The sequence below is a fragment of the Drosophila pseudoobscura genome, chromosome 3 (genome assembly GCF_009870125.1).
Source record: "Drosophila pseudoobscura strain MV-25-SWS-2005 chromosome 3, UCI_Dpse_MV25, whole genome shotgun sequence".
NCBI classification, from domain to species: Eukaryota; Metazoa; Arthropoda; class Insecta; order Diptera; family Drosophilidae; genus Drosophila; species Drosophila pseudoobscura.
This window is the reverse complement of record NC_046680.1, coordinates 23394194-23410088: the sequence shown is the minus strand read 5'-3', so window position 1 is coordinate 23410088 and position 15895 is coordinate 23394194. Positions and strand designations below refer to the sequence as shown.

General features: G+C 47.0%; 1 protein-coding gene across 1 annotated transcript in view; it reads right to left on the bottom strand.

Annotated features, from left to right (window-relative positions):
• Positions 1 to 2604: 2604 nt before the first annotated feature.
• The window catches only part of fus (epithelial splicing regulatory protein fusilli), an 88090-nt gene continuing 74799 nt past the window's right edge, over positions 2605 to 15895 (bottom strand). Inside the window, exon 11 of the mRNA XM_033377849.1 lies at positions 2605 to 2688. Within this exon, the coding sequence (XP_033233740.1) occupies positions 2621 to 2688 (68 nt within the window). The 3' untranslated portion in view covers positions 2605 to 2620. The remainder of the gene's footprint in view (positions 2689 to 15895) is intronic.

Genomic DNA, 15895 nt, shown 5'->3' with positions numbered 1-15895 from the left:
GTGGAAAAATTTTTAATTTGCCCATGCTCCTGCCTGCCTGCCCCTCTGTCCCATCCTGTCCCTGCAACCAGCGTATAAATTGTTTTATTTGCCAGAGGGTGAAGGGTGGGCGGGACAGGAAAGCAAAGGGAGAGCGATGGGTAAACTAAAACTGAAATTAAACAAAACTGCTGTCATCATCTTCTGGCAAGTAAACAATTGACGGTCCCCGTGCCCATTCCCATCTCCACTCTCACCCGTTCAGGACCCGTTCTGGTGTCGCCTTCGCTGAACTGTCAGCTCATTCTCTGACAGCCAACAGCCAACCATCCCACCATCCAACATTCGGCAACAGCCACGATAAAGATTCCCAATTTCATGGTTATATGTAAATTGAATATTCTGCACAATTTTCGGTTTCGCTTTGTTTTCTATCTTGGCCGAAGGAGCAGTCGGTAGCAGTTGTAGTTATTGCAAAAGCCGGGTATCGCCTCTAAGTTGTCATTACATAATGAGAATCATTAACTTAACTGTCCCTAATAGATGTCTTTCTATAAAATAGTATAGCGGCATACCCTGCCAGCAAACAGGAGAGCTCTGTTATCTATATCTACAGCCTTTGGTACTGCACAAACCAAATGATAGGTCGGATATAGCCTTCGGATGGGACTGTAATTAGCATAATCAATTTGTTGGCTGCCTTCGTCTGCGTCTCGCTTGATAAATCGTTGCGGCAAGTCTTTGGTGGCGGCGCAGCAGCGCGGGCAGCAGCTCAGCGGGGACTAGTTTTTTTTTGGTAATGGACAACATCAGTCCGGAAGTTGGCCTTCAGTGCACCCCTCACCCTCTCTTACTGGCTGCGTGTATCCTTAACGCCTGACTGGGTCTGCTGTGTGCCTCAGGTCGTGTCGTGTCAGGGACTGGGGCTGGTGCTGGGACGAGAGAAGTGTACTGGAGTCGAGTGGAGTGAAGTGCAGTGTAGTAGAGTGTAGTGGAGTGCTGTCCTGTTGGGCGACGACCCACTTAACGCTGCAGATACGCCGCCAATTTCGCATGCAGCAAGGAGTTGCAGTTTCTCCATTTGCGTGACGCATGTTGCTCGTAGCAAAGTCGCAGGAGCCAGTGGGTGGGTAATGGGTATGGGGATGGATACGGAACTGGTGGGTGGTGGCTGGGGGCAACCCTTTTCTTTGCTTTACTTTCGTTTCGTTTAGTTTCGTTTCGTGTTTACTTTGCCATTTTTTAGTGCATCTGCAGCACATAACTAAAGGCGCAAAAAACAAAGCAACAAGCCAGGGCTAGTGCCAGTGCCTTAGCCGGTGCCTCAAAAGGCACAGGAACAAGAACTTGCAGCGGAGGCAGTCAAGAAAAAGTTGCCAACTGTTTGCCTCAGACACAGAAGCAGTTCCCCTGCCCTAAAGTGGTCAGTTGTTGCTGGTCTTGTTTATTCCTATGTTGCAAGTCGATTGTCGGCGTTTGCAGCAAATGCATTTTGTCACTTATGCAATTTATTGCTGTTCGGCTTTTGATGTTTCGGTGTTTGACAGGACGTTTGAGCTACACAAATGCTACGAACGGAAGTCTTTAAGTGCTGCCCCTGCCACTTCGACTTTCAACCATTTAAAGCCCATTCTCCAGGGGGGCACTTCCACAAACTTCATTTGCATAAATAACAAATATTACTCATACGCCGCAGTGCACGGACTCAGCTGCTGGTCTACGCCTGCTGCTGCTGATTCCTCCGGATGCGGCAACACACATTAAAAGGCATAACAAATTATGAAAAGTCGTGCTTCATCGGGGGCGACACAAAAGCTGTGCAATCGATATTCACTTGAAATGCCCCACCATGCCAGTATGCAATGCTCGAAAATTCCAATCAACATTTTTATAAATCACATGCGCGCCACCAAATTTACAACTGCGTTGCCATCGCAAAGAGTGGGGCAAGGGCTGAAAGCTGAGGACTGAGAAGATTGCGTCAGTGAATTTATGAACTTGCGGCATGTTTCCATTGAATGTTGCCTCCCGCCTCACATTTCCCGTTTCCTGTCCCGCGCAAAATGGCGCGACAATTTCGAGTTATGGCAAGATAAATTGTCTTTGGCAGTGTAAACAGCAAATGAGTTGCAGGCCAACTGCTTACTAATTGGAAAGAGACAGAGCCACTAAAAGAGGGAAAGGGAGAGAGGAAGAGAGAGAGAGAGAGAGAGAGAGAGAGAGCAGTGCAATTGTCATGGCAAACACGTGAACAATTGCCACTCATTATAAAAATGTTGACCAGCAAACGAAAACAACAGAAGGCCAGCATCAGACACACGCGTGAAAAACTTTTTAATAAATGAAACTTTTTGCCATATCTTTTTTCTCTTCCTACTCCCGCCCCTGCAACACACAATCTGCCACACCACACTTGCGGTTGACCACTGTGTTGTTAACCGCAATATTTTTGTGCCCTGGCCTGCCTTGCCCTATCCTCTTACCAAAAACAAAAGCCACACACACAATGGCAAATGCCAAAAGCTTAAACAAGCTGCCAATATTTTGGTGTCTATTTCCGCGTTCCCCCATCCTACTCCCATTCCCTTTTGAACCATTTTCGTTTTCCCATTGCCGTTACTTACACTTTATTGGGTTTCTGTCATGTTTCCACTTTTTTGCCTCTTGGTACAGTGCGTGGCAGGGCTGTAAGTCTCTCCTCCGGTACGACTAGAAAAGATATAAGATAGCTATTGTAGCGATAGTAACAATTGTAACAATACGCATATAAATAATACACAGCGCGAGTTTTTATCTATCACACCATCGGAACACTCTGTGGCAGTTCCCAATAGTATATAACGTAAAAGAAATATCGATACGAGAGAAGAGAGAGTGCCTATCGAATCGGACCCACTTTTTTAAAGGTTGAGAGAGAGAGAGAGAGAGAGAAAGATATCGAGTCTAAATAAACTGAAGAAAGAAAGATATACCTAAAACTATCGAGAGGCCTTTTTTCAGCCTGCAATAGGGTGTCCATATGGTCGGCTTTTCTTCTCGGGACTAGTCTTTGCTGCTTGTTTTATTTGATTGAAGCTCCTTTTCGGGGAATTGGCTAAAAAGGAGAGAAAAAGCATTTATGGCTCTCTTCATGCTTATTGTGGCACATAAAGAAGCCAAAGGACACGGGGAAGGATTCCCGTCTGGCCACGGATTGTGGCTTTTTTACGGCCAGTTGGCAAATGTGTCGCTGCTTGGCAGCTTTAAATTCTATTAAATCAAGCAGAAGAGGCTGAGGAGGTCAAGAAAGAAGGCTCCGCAGCAAAAAGAATTACACTTACGACAACAAGAAAAAACTCAACGAGGGGTAAAGTTGTGAATTGCTGCTGCGACCGCAACTCTACATTTATACCCGATACATACATAGTCCTTATGGCTACATTGAGCGACAGAGTGCGTGCGTGAGAGACAGAAAACATGTGTGAACATGTCGTCGGGCGCTGCGTAGCCACTGCAAATTGATTTCTTCCTTTTGGCTAAAAAAATGATCCGATTTGATCCATGTTCAGCAATCTGATAGATCTCTATAGTTGTGCGTTTTTAGTTTTCTCGTATCTTCAATATTGTGGATGCAACAGATTTTCGTTCTTTGTGGGGATGGAAGGTGGGGCGAAATTTTGAAATACACGATTTATAGTGAGATCTAACAGGAGTGCGGATACTAAACTTGGTTACTCTAGCCTTAATAGTCTCTTCGATTTGTAGATGCCCCAGATCATCGTCCTTTTGCGGGCGCAGAAAGGGGTGGGGCGAAATTTTTAACTAAACTTGTCAAGGTCCGATTTAACAGGAGTGTGGATACCAAATTTTTTTTCATTCTCTACGATTCTGCGTTTTTGTTTTTCTTGTATCTTTAAAATTGTGGATGCCACAGATTTTCGTCCTTTGTGGGGACGGAAGTGCGCGAGGCGATGTTTTGAAATATACTTGTAACAGTGATATATTACAGAAGTCTAGATACAAAATGTCGTTGTGCTAGCTCTTATAGGTTTTGAGCACTAGGCGCTCATAGGGACGGACAAACAGATATGGCTCAATCGACTCGGCTATTCATGCTGATCAGGAATATATACTTTATACAAAACGCGTCCTTCTGGACGTTACACACATCCAATTTCACCATAAATCTAATATACCCCTATACTCATTTTCAGTATCGGGTATAAAAAGCAACTTTCTGCCCGGAAAAGTCCAAACATGCACCCAATAAGGCGGCAATAGCAGCAGGACAACTACAAACAACAAAACAACTACAACAGAAGCAACAAAAGACAAACAATGATCTCCCTATCCCTCTCTCCCTCTCCCTGTCCCCGTCCAGCCCTTTGGTCTTGGCCATTTTTGTGCGCGCGTTGACAAAAAAATCGTTTAAACGTAGGCCAAGGCACGTTTCCTAAACACAATTGCTGGTGGGTAAACTTCATTAGAATGTGGCTGCAACAACACCAACAATCGCACGAGAGTGACATACAAGTCGCATGGAAAAGGATGGAGCACAGGCAGTGGAGCAGGGGATTGAGCAGGGGAGCCTGGGAGTCCAAGTTCCCCCAAGAACAAACAGAAACTCTAAAAAAAGAAGAGTAAAATTAATAACAATCCCAAAGCAAAACAAAACACAAAAAACGGGCCAAAAAAGCAGGATAAAAAGTAAGGAAAAAAGGTTAAAATGCTGTTGGGAATGTTCAGCGCCTATCCCTTACCCAGCCCCCTCACGTCTCCCTCTTCTGAAAAAGCCCAAAAAGAAACATCATGTGGGCCAAAAGTTGTTCTTGTTGCTGTTTCGGCGTTTCGCTTGACCAACGCGGAATGCGCGCGAATTTTAATTAGTGCGGAGCTTTTCCCTGCCCCTGCCCCTGCCCACGACCTAGCCACTGCCTTCGCACCTCTCCCTCTGGAAGATGGCAAGTGGCAGCTGCGACCCTTGAACTATGTCCCTGCCACTATTTGTGTGTGTTTGTGTGTGGCAGAGTGTCTCGTAACAAGCATACAGTTAAAAGTTTTTAGCCTTAATGCGGATATGTTTGTTAAATTGCCCACAAGAGTGGGGATCCAAGGATTTCGGTGGCTTGGGGTATAAGTGCCACCACGCACAACAGCTTGTCACAAGGAAAGATGAATTTGTAGCATACTTCCGGGCGTAGTCCGAAATAACTGTTTTGCCACTGTCAAGTCGGATCGGAGAAAAGTTATCGGTTATACAACCGACGGCCGCGTGGTGCTGCATGCTTTGCGCTGTCATCAAGCCGTACAAGTCAGAAATGCCAACAACCTATGCCGCAGGAGCCGCAAAGATGGGACAGCGGCGGCGGCAGCAGTCCAAACCACAATTAACCAGCGCACCACCCGACCGCAGTCGACGCTGCCGTTGCCGATGCCGTCAAAGTTAGTGGTGCATCAAATGTTCGAAAGTTAATCACATTTATCGGTCAATAATCCCGGCTGATGAGTAGGCGTGGCTGGGGCTGGAATTAATGGGTGGATGCACAAAGGTCTTTGCAGCAAACCACAAAAATGATGTGGAAAATAGTTTGAAAATCTGCAAATTGCTGCAGTTGCAATTAGCAGAATGGACAAAGGGGCAGATAATTTGTTGACAATTCATGTGGCCTCAAGGATTAAGAGGGGCATTAAAAAGCTATTCTGCTGCATTCGGTCAGCGGTTTCCTAATTTAATTCCATTTGCCCAAAAGGTACTATGGAAACAGGCTTTCTCCCTGGCCTGACAGATACTCTGCAGAGGTTGCTTTTGTCCCACTGGGACATCTAAGCATTGTCTAAGAATGCTCTGCAGCTGCTGCACCAGGCCGAATGATATTTTCGAAAACTGAGCTAAACTGTACGTCAAATAACCATCCAACAAGCAGAGTGTCGTCATTCCCCATTCGTCTTTTCTCATCCTCGTGCTCTCGTTTTTCATTAGAGAATGAGAACTTCACCGAAAGCCGGAGCCCAAAACTGAATGCAATTACAAAATCCCGAAGCCTGAAGCCTCTTATGTGATCTAAATGTAGTTGCCTGTGACCCGCCCTTCCCCGCTCGCTGCTCGATACCTGCCTCCAGCTTCCCTTGAGAGGCAGACAACCTGCAACAAATAAACACATCAAAATTGCATATTGCTTTAATTGTTTTGTTACCAGGTTTCAGGTTGCAGTTCGCTTGCTGCCAAAACTGTAGATTAACGCATTTACACTGCAAGTCCTGGGCTTCTGGCGTGTGGCTCCTGGCTACCAGGCAGGTCCCAGGTTCCTCTTCTTCTTCTGGTACTCCTCTACTCCCACAATCACACGACGCACACGACACATATGACATACACACACGACACACATGGATAGGGGAATATTCTGGATTCAGATTCTGGTTTGTGCATTTCCATGTCTGTTCTCAGTCGTGTGCGTTGCATGCCACGAAAAGGGAGGAAGAGCACATGCGGTTGTCGTGTATTTGGGATTCATATTTCGATAAACAATTATGCCAGCACTTCATTTAAGGTATCCTTCATTCAAGATATATTAGCTATAATGTGTGGCTGCTAGGCTCTGCCTTACCTCTTCCCAAAATATAAAATTCTTCGATCCAGTGGATGCTTTTTAAGGTGGCCTTTCGTTCGATTTAAGTGCGGGCAAATCGTTGAGGCTCCCCACTCTATTGTCCATTTTTATGGCCCTGTTGTTTCGCCTTTTGCTGGGTAATGGCGGCATGTGCATGGTGAGATAGAGAGGGAGGGGGGAGCTGCAATTGAAAATTTATTTTGTGTGCTCATTTTGCACCTAATTTCGAAGGAGGCCCCCGAGGAAATGAGTTGCAAAAGGAACAAAAATGAAAGGAAAGGAACTTCCAAAAAGTTATTTTCCGTGTCCGAACGTATTCTCCTTTCTTGTTGTTCCTGTTTTTTTGGGGCTGTCGTGTCCTATCCTTGAGTTCCTTCGTTGGTTGTATATTTATTTTAGATTTATTGTAATGTCCTGCAAAAAGATTGCCCAACTGGCCTACCCTTCTACACCCTTTCCTGCTCCACCGCTCTGTCCTGGTGCCTCTCCATTTGCTATTTGCTACCCTTTCTCTTTGCCATTTTTTTGCGACACACGCATTTGGTATGCAGTTTGCGTTTGTGGCCTGACAGGACATGCCATGGCAGTACAGGACCTGGCTCAGCTTTCATACGCTCGTTGCACAAGACCCCGCCTCTCGTCCCTCCCGGTTGACTGGATGGCACTGCCAGCCACTTTGGGCTCCAAATATTGAAAGTAATGTTTACGTTTCCGCTTCCGGCTTAAGTCCGTATCCGAGCCGTTCACCCAGAACGTTTGTATTTCATTTTAAATTTTTGTCATATTGTCTTGGTTCTCTGTCGCGCCTTCTCTCTATATCCCTCTAGACTTTTCTATCCATATATACATATATATGTATATATATATATATATCTATGCGTTGATTGCACAAAATGCAATTTGATTATGGGAGAAGGGAAAACTTTTGCCTTTTCTCTAAGTTTAATTTTTTCCATCTCCATCTCTATGTTTCTTTCTCCCTTCGTTTCTCTGTTCTGCCATTCTGCTGTATTCATCAAACCCGTTCATTAGCCTAAAGACTTGCCTCATCACCATCGTTGTAGTCGTCTCTTCGAGCGATAAAAACTTATGACAATCCGACAACACTCGTTTGTCAATCAGTCAGCCAGTTCGTCAGTCAGTCGGTCTTGTGTTCGGCTTTTAACTAATTAGAAAAATATTTGAAATCCACAAAAAAACAACAGCTCCAGCAGACCTTTCGGTCTCCGTTTCCGGAAGCGGGGAAAGCGACAAAAAAAAATATTATACTTACGCCTTATATGCCGAGCAGTCCCAAAAAAAATAAGAGAGCTACTGGTGTGAAAGAAAGGCTGTGGCCGTTCAGGTGGGCGTGGCCTGGTCTGGCCCGTTAGCCAGTGGCGCATACCAAAATTGCGCATTTAGCGAAAATGCAAAAGTGCAAATACGAACATCCGCTTCCGTTGCATCACCAAAGACCGACCCACAGCCAAAGCCAAAGTGGAGAGGGGAAAAGACCAAGATTGAAAGTGCCGATAGACGAAGGAGGGGAGCGATGTTGCGGGTGGCATCTATTTTGTCCATTTGTTTTGGCCTGTTATGCCGCCCACCCCTTTTTGGCTCTGTCTAAGTGTTGCCGTTTTCCAACACTCACCAAGAACTCGGAGGCATTCCCGCACCTTGCCCTTTATACCGCTCCTCGTTGATTTTTAGTCTGCCACCCAGTTTTTGTGGCACTACCCTCTCTCGCCCGTCCGCCCGTAACCCTTCTTCCTTCCCTTTTTTTTGTTGTTTTTCTCTGTTGGACATGTGCCAAAAAATTTGACATATGAACTGCAGCCGCCAACGCTGCCACGCCTCCCACCTTGCCCGACCGTGCTCTGGCCCGCTGCCGCTGCCGCCACTGGTTCCTCTCCTGCTGTTTGCTTACATCATGAGCGGGAGCCGCAAAAGAAATCGCACTGCATTATTATCAACTTCAATTTTGTTGTCGACGTACGTTGTTCGGTTGCTGCCGCAAAAAGTGGAAACCACAACAACAACAAGCAGCGGAAAAACCTGCGCTGCATACGTGATGTGCTGCAACAACAGCGACAACAACAACAACCACTGGGGCAACAACCACAAAAGGAAAGAACAAGAGCCACAAAATTGAAATTACATGTTTTACTTATAAGTTGGTTGGCCCGGCCACAAGGCGCAGGACGAAACAAGCCAACAGAACCAGTAGGAGCAGGAGGAAACTTGGGGGAGGAGATGGGTGATTGGGGGAGGCAAGTGCAGCCAAAGGGCACTGTGTGTCCCGTCCAGAAGGTGGCTCATTAATTTGCCAAAAGCCAAAGCCAGATAAGCACAGGGACTGCTGATGGCGCTGCTGCTGTTGTTCCACTTGCAGCATGCAAAAGTTGCTCCTCTCTGATTCCACTCCCCTATGCTCCCGCTGCTCCTGCTGGTCAGTCCTAGCCACAGATAAAATCCAATATGGCGCCAATTTTCTCACGTATGACATTTAATTAACACAACAATGTGTTCACTGCTGCCCGCGGAACAGGCAACAGCGAGGGAGTTGCAAGAGTGCCTGAACTCTGGCACGGCACGCACTTCCTTTTGTGTGTGTGTGTGGCCCTGTGCCATCACAGTGAGGCAGGCTGTTGTAAATGTTGTCATTAAAAACTATAAATTATAGACGAGATCAACTCCTTCTGTCTCTCTCTCTCTCTGTGTCTCTGAGTGATAGAGGGACATTGCTCTATTCTTTCTCCCTTTTTATCCCGATAATTGCAGAGAACAAGGGTATATCGCCTTCGTGTGAGACCGCAAACAGAGATACAAGCTACTAAGTCTAAAAAGAAGGGAGCACAGGGTAATGCATGGCAGATTTGCGTTCTCTTCTCTTGTATTTGCGTTCTTCTGAGTGGATATCGAGTGGATTGAAGGGGGCTTTATGTCCATAAGATGTTGCGCAGTCACTCTGTATGCGAATGACGTCACAATAGCTGGCGAGCTTGGTCACACTTTAATTATAGATCAGTGATCAGATAGAACTGAAAGGGGGAAACGAGCAGTGGGCAGTCCAGAGCCGGCTCTCTGGTTCACAACCTTCTGAGCGGCTCCAGACAGACATGGGACTGGAAGGTGGACCGCATGAGTAAGCGATTAACGGCCGCGCTTAACTGTAATTTCAAGTAGCAGCACCACCACCAGAAAAGTGCAGTTAAACAAGTTGCAGCCAGCTATAAAGAGAGAGAGAGAGAGGTGCCAGACTAGTGAAGACAGCAGATGAGAACAGAGAACGAAGAGAGAATACATATTCAAGTGCAAACGCCAAATAAATCAAACGGCACACATAAAGCGCCGCTGCCTGCGTCGACAGAGCTGCAGCTACACAGTCATTCGCTTAACCGTTTGAGCAGAGAGCTGTACGATCTATGAGCTCTCATCTGCCCACTACCGTCCGCTACCTCAATAAGCAGCAAAAACTGCGTCAGTATGTCAAGTTCGTTTGGTGCTCAAAGAGAGCGGCAGCGGAAGAGACCTTACTAAGAGAGATCATTGTCATTTACAGCTGCGAAAGCTCTCTTCAAACACTCTCTTTGCTGGCAGTGCCTGAAGCGGCCTATCTGTGGCTATCTGCGTTTAGTTTGGGGGACAACTTTCGAAAGGTGAACGAACTTCCGGTTCGCTTAAAATTTCATAACTGCGATAAAGAAAAGTTTTTGGGTGAATTGTCGATAGCCAATACCCCCTTTCCCACTCGCATTCCCTGTCTATCTCTCTCTCTTTCATGCTGGATGAAACGTGTGTGTCAAAGTCGACAATTGCAAAACGCAAATCTCTATACATATTTGTACAATCGGTTTCCCTACACACATTCTCAGCGGTACACAGACACACAGTCCTCACTCTTGAAGCAGTTGAAAACTTTAAGTTCTTTGTCTGTCTGCCATGTGAGTGGGTGGGTTGGTGGTGTGCAGGGAGCGGCAGTACGGGAGCCGGCTCTGCTCTCTCGCTGGGCTACTACGCAGCAACTACTACTACGGGGGAAGAGAAGGAAAAGTGCGGGCATGGGGAGAGGTATGTGAGCGTTCAAACAGAGTATAAAGAGTTTTTAAGCTTAAGCTTATCTTTGAATTCTCACGCGAATAATACACAGACTCTTAATAGGTCAGGGACTCGGAGAGAGCATTGCGAGTTCGTTCTTCCCGGTTCGATTGCCGTCTGCTGATTCTGTTTTGTTTGGCGAACTGCTGCGCAAATTCAATCCGCCGCGGCGGGGGCCTGACCAACGATAAAGATTCTGCTGATAGCCACACGCACACGCAGACTGTCGTCCATAATTATTTGCATATTCTAAGCGGAAATTTGGCAAACAAGGGCAGAGGGCCATACACTGCGAGACACCAAATGAAAGGCTGTAGTAACGCTCGTAAGGTGCTGTCTCATCTCTTTTTAGCCCTATCCCGACAGGGTCCGATCCGCCAGACTAATGGCCAAGACATTAGCTTTATGGCTGCAACAATGTTGCGCTAATAACTCAGACGTGCAACAACCTTGCCGCGTCATAGTCGGTGGCTAGAGCCTCTCTATCGCTGCCATCGCACCGCCTCAGACAGATTGAGACCAATTAGTGTGGCTCAGAAATCCGCTTGCAGCAAACGGAACTGCAACGGGTGGCTAACTGTTAGTCTGCCGCTGTGCCCCAACCCGCAGCCCCAGCCACAGCATCAGCTTCTGCTTCTGCTCTTGCTGTGGCATGGAATGTTGCATGCACGCGACAAGCTGAGTCGCGCTCTCAGAATGCCTGAGACCCGCCAGACCAGCCAGACGGAGGCAGTACCTAGACTCCGGACTTAAGCTCTGGCTCTGGCTGTGGCTCAACGATCGTGGCCTACTTTCTCCACATTCCGACGGCGATGGCCAAGTTGTGCAGCCAGCGCGGCAGCTCGAGCACAGCACCGCACCACCAGAGGAAAGGGATGGGAGAAGCGCGAAGAGCTGTGTTGCCGGCAAAACTAGACAAACCAGAAAACTGAGCCATTGAGGAAGTAAAGGTTGCAGCGACACAAACCGAGGCTCGGAGACAGGAGATAGGTGAGAGAAGAGATCGAACATTTTCTCCCAGTGTAGTAGAAAACTACCGCAAGTTCTCAGCTGGGGCGACCGAGGCATGCCACTATTCCCCCCTGTCCCGTCGAGACTCAGGCCACGCTTGAGGAGCCCGCCATCAGCTGCTGCTGTTGGTGCTTCGGCTTCTGCCGCTGATGCCGACGCTGGCCTCTGGGCAGAGTGTTTTTACCGTTTACAGTTTTAAAGCATTGCATAATCACAGACGCCGTCAGCAGCGGCGTACCGCAGACGCCGGCATCGCCAGCAGCGTCGACTGCTGTCAGCTGTTTAACGCTTTTTTTCGTTTTTCGTTTGTTTCTTTGATTGTTTGCTTGTTTGAGTGTCGTATGAATTAACTTGCGCCAGCGTCGACGCTGTTCATTCAAATGTGGTGATAAGCCCCCCGCCCCCACCTACCTACTTGTATATCTACCTATGTATCTTTCTACATCTCTGCTGTATTGCCCCCACCCCCCACCGTTCCCGCATGTTCTGGATTGGTCCGTTTCGAACCGAAAGTGTGGCAATCTCATTTCGCTCGCCGATCGTTTACTTTGTTACTGTTGCTGTCTCTGCACGCGCCGTACTTTTAGGTTATTTACCTGACGACATGCGGATCCGGAGTCAGAGCCGGACTAGCCTAACTGTTCATCATCTGCTTGGTAGGGTATACCCTGGCAGATGCCTCTTTTTTCGTGTTCTTAAAATAGCCTCGTGATTTATGTGTACTCGTATTTTCGCGGCTTCTCCACCACGAGCTGAGCGTGTCTTGCATGATTACCACAACCCTCTTCACTCGCCTGTTCCCTTTTCCCCCGCGGAATGAACGCTTTTCGCACTTTGATTTTCCAAAATTGAATTGGCTGTGTCTCTGGTAGGATTGACTTGGTCTGACTTCTCCACTCGAGGAAGGAGAGGAGGCAGAGAGAGTTCCCTAGCTGTTGATCTTTTGACGTCGAAGTGTGTCTGGGAGCTGCAGCCCCAACGATAAATGACAGCAAATTAATGCAAAATTAAGTAAGAGGAAACCAATTGATTTATTAATTGAGCAACTTGACAACTTTTCCTTGTCCAATGCACTGGCTCTGACCAGCCTGTCTAGGGGGATATCATGTTTGGCTTGGCATGGCTAGGCCAAAAGTCCCTGGCAGGAGACAACAGGAGAATCAAATTAAATTCAATTTGTTGCTGCTTGTTGTCCTGATCCTCAAGGAATTTCCACGCCCCAAAACTGGAACTTGTTGTTGCAGCTTCCGTTGATGTTTCTGTTGTCTGCTTCTGTTGCAAATTGGCTTTGCGGCTCTTTTGTAATTGTTATTGCGTAGTCCATGCTGGCCATGATGGCCTGTTCGGATGGCCGAGACCCTGGGGCCACTTTGTTTATTGGCTTCTGAACTGGGGCTAATAATCTTGCAATTTTGATGCGATTGGTGTTAAAATTTAAATCGGATTTGCAATTTTAAGCAGAAAGCAGGAAAACAGACAGCAGGCATGAGGCATCATCAGTGCTTTAATTGTCCTGAATAATCCCCTTTTTGGCCATAAATAAGAGGGGTAGATGAGTTACGATGCCAAGTCGGGGCATTTTTAATGCATTTCGTCGAGCACTCTTGATAATTAGCAAGCAGCTGTCCGGGATGGAGCAGAGTCCTTGCACAATTTATGATACTTTGAGAGGACATTCCTCAACCCGGGGTTGGGTTGTCGCAAATTGAATCCGAGAAGGGAAGTGGCAGCAGTGCGCCATTTGCTGACCAGAGTCATCCATAATGCAGAATGTTGCAGCACCTCCAAGAGCTGCCACTAGCTTCTTCCTCTGCTCAAGTGGCAACCAATCGACATTGCAAAGCCACCCCGTCCCCGTCCCCCTGGGGGACACTCTTGACAGCAATTCATCCTCTTACCTGGGTACAAAATTCATTGAATTTCAAATGTTCTGGCTCTGACTTTCTGTTCGATTGCTGGGACGTTTTTTTCCCGAGCAGCAGCCAGTTAGAGCTCAATTGGCCAGCTTAGAATTTGCCACTTCAATTTACATTCTCTTCTCTTCACTCCTCTCTTCTTATCTCCACCCCACTCTTCCTGTTCCGTCTATTCATGATTCATTCGCTTCTTCTTCTGTCGTTCTTTCCCACTCTCCCCTTTCTCACGAAAAGCACAAAAACTATTAATTGTTATACCCGATACTCAAAATGAGCGAAAATCTGTGGCATCCACAATTTCAAAGATACGAGAAAACAGGAAACGGAGAATCGTAGATAATGACTATATGTATCTGAACCAGATCGTATAATTATTATAGCCCGAATGATGAAAACAATTTCGTTCTTTCTCGCTCTGTCTCTCTGTAACCGCCTTCTGCCCCCACAAAGAACGAAAATCTGTGGGGGCATCCACAATATTGAAGATACGAGAAAACTAAAAACGCACAATCATAAAGAATGACCATATCTACTAGTTTGCTGAATCTGAATCAGATCGGATAATTTTTATAGCCAAAAGTAAAAAATCAATTTACAGTGGCTACGCAGCGTCCGACGACATGTTCAGACACGTTTTCTGTCTCTCCCGCACGCACTGACTATGTATGTATCGGGTATACATAAATGTAGAGTTGCGGTCGCAGCAGCAACTGTGGATCTTTTTGCATCTCGCTCCTGCTGTCAGAGCCGACGGATTTTCCTCCTATTTAGCGTGCTAAGTGTCACTATTTGTGTCATCTCTGAGTCTCTGAATCTGTGAATATCTAAGCGTGTACGCACTACATATGTACATATATGTACGTGGATTGCTGATGATGAGTGGTCGTCTTTGAATGCTAATCTAATCAGGATCGGGCATTTGTCATCATCTTCAGTGCATGCTTAAGCAGAAAATATGTACAAGGTGCAGGGACGGACCGAGAAAATTTAAAATATGATCTCTGGGTCTCGCATAGGTGTGTTCTGTCCTTCGGGTCCCTTCAATAATTCAAACTCACGGCAGTCACTTGTTAACAATTAAAGTCAAGAGCTGTAACCTTTGCCGGCGACACTAGAGAGAGCGAGAGCGAGCAAGATATAGAAGGGTCTGGAGGAAGGACCCAGAAGGAAGGAGCTGGCGAACAATAAATAAAAGATGCAAAGCAACGAAACAAGAAACTATGGAGGATGCCAGGCTGAAAGGCTGCTGGCTGGATGGCTGCTCCTTCAGTGGCCCCCTGGTTCCCTGGCTCCTTGTACTCATATTATTATGAGCGATGATGATGTTGCTGTTGCTATTGCCTGCTCCTGCCACACTCTTGCTCCTTGCTCTCTGCCCCGTCTGCTGCTGCATTCTCCCGTTGACAGCGCAGAGTTGAATTGTTTATTTGACTTTTAGTTGTTTTCTTGCTGTTGAAATGCGAGATGCCACGCCGGGTCCCAAGGAGCAGCAGGAGCAGCAGCAGAAACTGCCACAGAAGATGGCAAGTTTCTGCCCTTTGGCTTCGAAGAGTTGTGTGTGTCGTGCGGCGCTGCGAGAGGAACTTTCCGTCGTTTGCCGCTTGTTGCTGCTTCTCCCTCTCCTATCGTTACCCAGGCCAGGGCAGGGTGGCAGTCAAACAAGTTAAGTAGACAATATGCAAAGCATCCTGGCAGAGACACCCTCACCCTGGCCACAGGACACGGCCGCAGTGCAAAGCAAACTGTTGCTGCCTCCGAGTCATCAAAAAAGCCCTGTACGACTACGAATTCGACTACGAGTACCTGTCGATTCCCTGTCAGGGATCTGCATAGAGTGTTATACTCATGTCTTAGGAGAGGCAGGGCAAATCAGGCTCATAATTCGGATGATCGTTTTCTTTTCATTTCCATCCTTTTCTAGAAGCCACCGCCGAATGTTGCCACAGATGCAAATTAGACGAAGGCCGCAAGCGGCACAACAAAAATTCACTGGCATATATTGCTTTCGGCTCCCCCTCCTCGTGCTGGGTGCAGAGGGGGTGGGACTGGGCGGGGTTCATACTAATTGATTTGCATATAAGTAAGATATTTTTGTAATTACCAAAAACCCAGGCAAAGTTCTACCTTCTACCCCTTTGGGTCACATTCTGGTATCAGTGTTTGCTCTGCCATGTGTGGGCGCGGATCCAAGGATTGTCCTGAAGGGGAGCACCAAAGGGGGGGCGGTTCCAGACGAAGTGCCTGAGTGGCACTTGAAACTTTGGACAGCGGCATATTTCCATTGCATAAATCTGGGCTGCAACACGGGGCACGGAACGGAAC